Source organism: Heteronotia binoei, chromosome 7 (genome assembly GCF_032191835.1).
Source record: "Heteronotia binoei isolate CCM8104 ecotype False Entrance Well chromosome 7, APGP_CSIRO_Hbin_v1, whole genome shotgun sequence".
Lineage (NCBI taxonomy): Eukaryota > Metazoa > Chordata > Lepidosauria > Squamata > Gekkonidae > Heteronotia > Heteronotia binoei.
This window is the reverse complement of record NC_083229.1, coordinates 14,047,782-14,050,945: the sequence shown is the minus strand read 5'-3', so window position 1 is coordinate 14,050,945 and position 3,164 is coordinate 14,047,782. Positions and strand designations below refer to the sequence as shown.

The 3,164-nt window shown below is 41.9% G+C and overlaps 1 protein-coding gene across 1 annotated transcript; it reads right to left on the bottom strand.

Annotated features, from left to right (window-relative positions):
- Positions 1-566: 566 nt before the first annotated feature.
- LOC132574871 (mas-related G-protein coupled receptor member H-like) lies at positions 567-1,547 on the bottom strand. Its single transcript, XM_060243102.1, has one exon. It carries the CDS (start codon positions 1,545-1,547, stop codon positions 567-569), a length of 981 nt encoding a protein of 326 aa, XP_060099085.1.
- Between the last annotated feature and the right edge of the window lie 1,617 nt (positions 1,548-3,164).

Genomic DNA, 3,164 nt, shown 5'->3' with positions numbered 1-3,164 from the left:
TGAGAGGGATCTTAAAGAGTTGCAGGATCAATTCTTGAATGAGTATTTTCATGGGACATGGATTCCTGGGACACTGATTTCACGTGAATTTGGGTGTGGGCAGGAGATGCAATTCATTGCACATCATCCTTATTGATTTGGTCATGTTAAGGAGGAGGTCTCTTTTCCTGTGGGTGACTTCTACTCTGGTGGGTACCTGCTTGTCACTAGGAAGGCACAGAATCCAAAATGTTACTGATACAAATTAAGCCGTTTATTGGGAAGCGTTTATGCTCAATGCACTACAAAAGCAAACTTCAAAACTGAATCGGATACATGAAATAAGAATGCACATGAAAAAGCATGGATATGAAACCATCATCTCTGGAGATGCAATAGATTGTGCATCCTCCGGATCACGGTGTACTGACTTTGTACAAGACAAATCCTCAGTTTTCCTCTGGCTGGATGAGGTCTTGTGAACCAAAGGAGCTCTGAGATTTATGGCATGTGGGAGGGACAAGGTCAGAGGGTGACAATTGCAATTTTTTCAGCAAAGCAAGATGCATTTTGATATGATGGTGGTATCAGATTGATGTCTGGGTTGTGTTGCCCTGTTCCTGTTGCTCTGTCTGCTCTTCCTCCTCCTGGAAAGCCCTTTGGAGTAGAACCTTCAGGCTCTGCCTTTGTTGACCCATCTCCTTCCTCCCAACCAGGAAATAGATCACCGGGTTGACACAGCTGTTGAGGCAGGCGCCTAAGTCGCCATATATTTCTAGATGGACGTAGTTATAATCAGCAAAATAATTGAGTGTGTAAATAGCATTCGTGGGGAAAGCAAAGATTAAGTAGAAAAGGAGAGTAATTAACACGATGGTTAGAACTCTTCCTCTCTGAGGCTGCTGCGATATACAGTACACTTTGAACAACAGAATCATGGTGGAGATAATGATCAGAGGGAAGAAAACAGCAGAACCTGCAATAAATGTAAAATGAAATGTCCCGTATGCCCCAAAATGCTGCAAAATTATTCCACTGCCGGAGGACAGGAAGGAGAGAACCCACAACAGGGCAGACACCATGGTGGACAGGTGTGGTGGCGGACGGCATCGATACCAGATGGGGAAGAGGACAGAGGCACACCTGTCAATGCTGATGGCGGTCAATAGAAGTTGACTCGCAGTATACATGAATAAGGCAAACCATGAAACAGCTGTAAACCCATGTTCGCTTCCTGTGTTCGTCAGTATTAAAATAACACTCAGATTAAGGAACAGAAGATTCCCAAAGTCAGCAACAGCCAGGTTCAGGATGTAAATAGTGAAATGGCTCCATTTAATGCGGAAACCGAGAAGGTAGATGACAATTCCATTCCCCACAAGTCCAATGATGCAAATATATAACGCGAAGATGCAACTATATAACATGAAGATAAAATCAGAACTGGAATTCTCCTCTGGTCCACTGTTGGAAATATTGTGAGTCGATGACAGAGTATTATTGTACATAGCAGCACATTGTGGTCCATAATTCACAGAAGACACGGATGTCTTGCTGAAATTGGCCATTGCAGGCAATCTCGGCCTTTTGTTTTATAGACAGTCCTAGCAGGAGAGAAGAGACAAGAAAGGTAATGTTTTATTTCAAGGAAATGAGCAAATAATTTTGCCATAAACATCGGATCATTTGAAGAAATATATGATTGAATTAAGATTGAAATGGTGAAACTTATAAATATTTTCTAAATATTCAATTAATAAATAAAATATTCAAAGAATAAATAAAATATTCTAAATATTCAAAGAATCAATAAATATTCAAAAATCCACTTCTTCTATTATGACCACAAAAGCTATTTCTAGGACAGAAACGGTTTGCAAAACATACATGAAGACAGGAATTTACACAACAACTCTTTCTCTATAGACGCCCTCTCGGATTTTCTACCCCTGTTAATCAATCAGGATGAAATTCTCAAGGACTGTACGCATCATACAAAGGAGCCAGTATCACACATTTCCACAAAATAAGAGAAAGTGTTTGTATTCTAAAGGCACAATAATTTCCCAGAATTAACTCACCACATCCAGTTGATATAGAATTCTCTGGGATTGTAGCCCTCACCCAAAGGATCATTCCTGAAAAACTGTAGACAAAGAGTAGAAAACTTTTTTTGTCTTCTGACTCATGAAAACTCCACTTTTGGAGAGCCAGTTTGGTGTAGTGGTTAAGTGTGCGGACTCTTATCTGGGAGAACCGGGTTTGATTCCCCATTCCTTCACTTGTAGATGCTGGAATGGCCTTGGGTTAGCCATAGCTCTTGTAGGAGGTGTCCTTGAATGGGCAGCTGTTGTAAGAGCACTTTCAGCCCCACCTACCTCACAGGGTTTCTGTTGTGGGGCCAGGGGAAGGTAAAGGAGACTGTGACCGATCTGAGACTCTGAGATTCAGAGTATAGGGTAGGATATAAATCCAATATATTCTTCAATATCTTCTTTTCAGAACTCTTTGACAACATGTACAAAGTCACCACTTGAGCACTCAAGAATAGCCTTTTCTTAATCAGTCAAGAAACTGAAGGGATCTAGAAGTGACCTTTGAGAAACTCACAGGGAAATTCACTCACTTTCTTCTGGCTTCTGACACCAGAATCATGATATCTGTCTCCTAAGACACTTCCATCTCCCATTTTTTCCCATTTTTCCCTCCTCCCTTTACTCTCAACATTAGCCTGCAACTTCTCCTCCCCCTCTACCTTCCTTTCTTTCCTCAGTCTCCTTAAGGAGACTCAAAGCAGCTTACATTCACCTTTCTTTCCTCTCCCAACAATAAGCAACTTGTGAGACAGGAGAGGCTGAGAGAGTTCTGAGAGAACTCTGACTGGCCCAAGGTCATAGAATCATAGAGTTGGAAGAGACCTCCAGGGTCATCTAGTCCAACCCCGTGCACAATGCAGAAAACTCACAATACCTACCCCTAAATTCACAGGATCTTCATTGCTGTCAGATGACCATCTAGCCTCTGTTTAAAAACCTCCAAGGAAGGAGAGCCCACCACCTCCCGAGGAAGCCTGTTCCACTGAGGAATTGCTCTAATGGTCAGGAATTTCTTCCGAATGTTGAGCCGGAAACTTTTGATTTAATTCCAACCCATTGATTCTGATCCTACCTTCTGGGGCCCCAAAA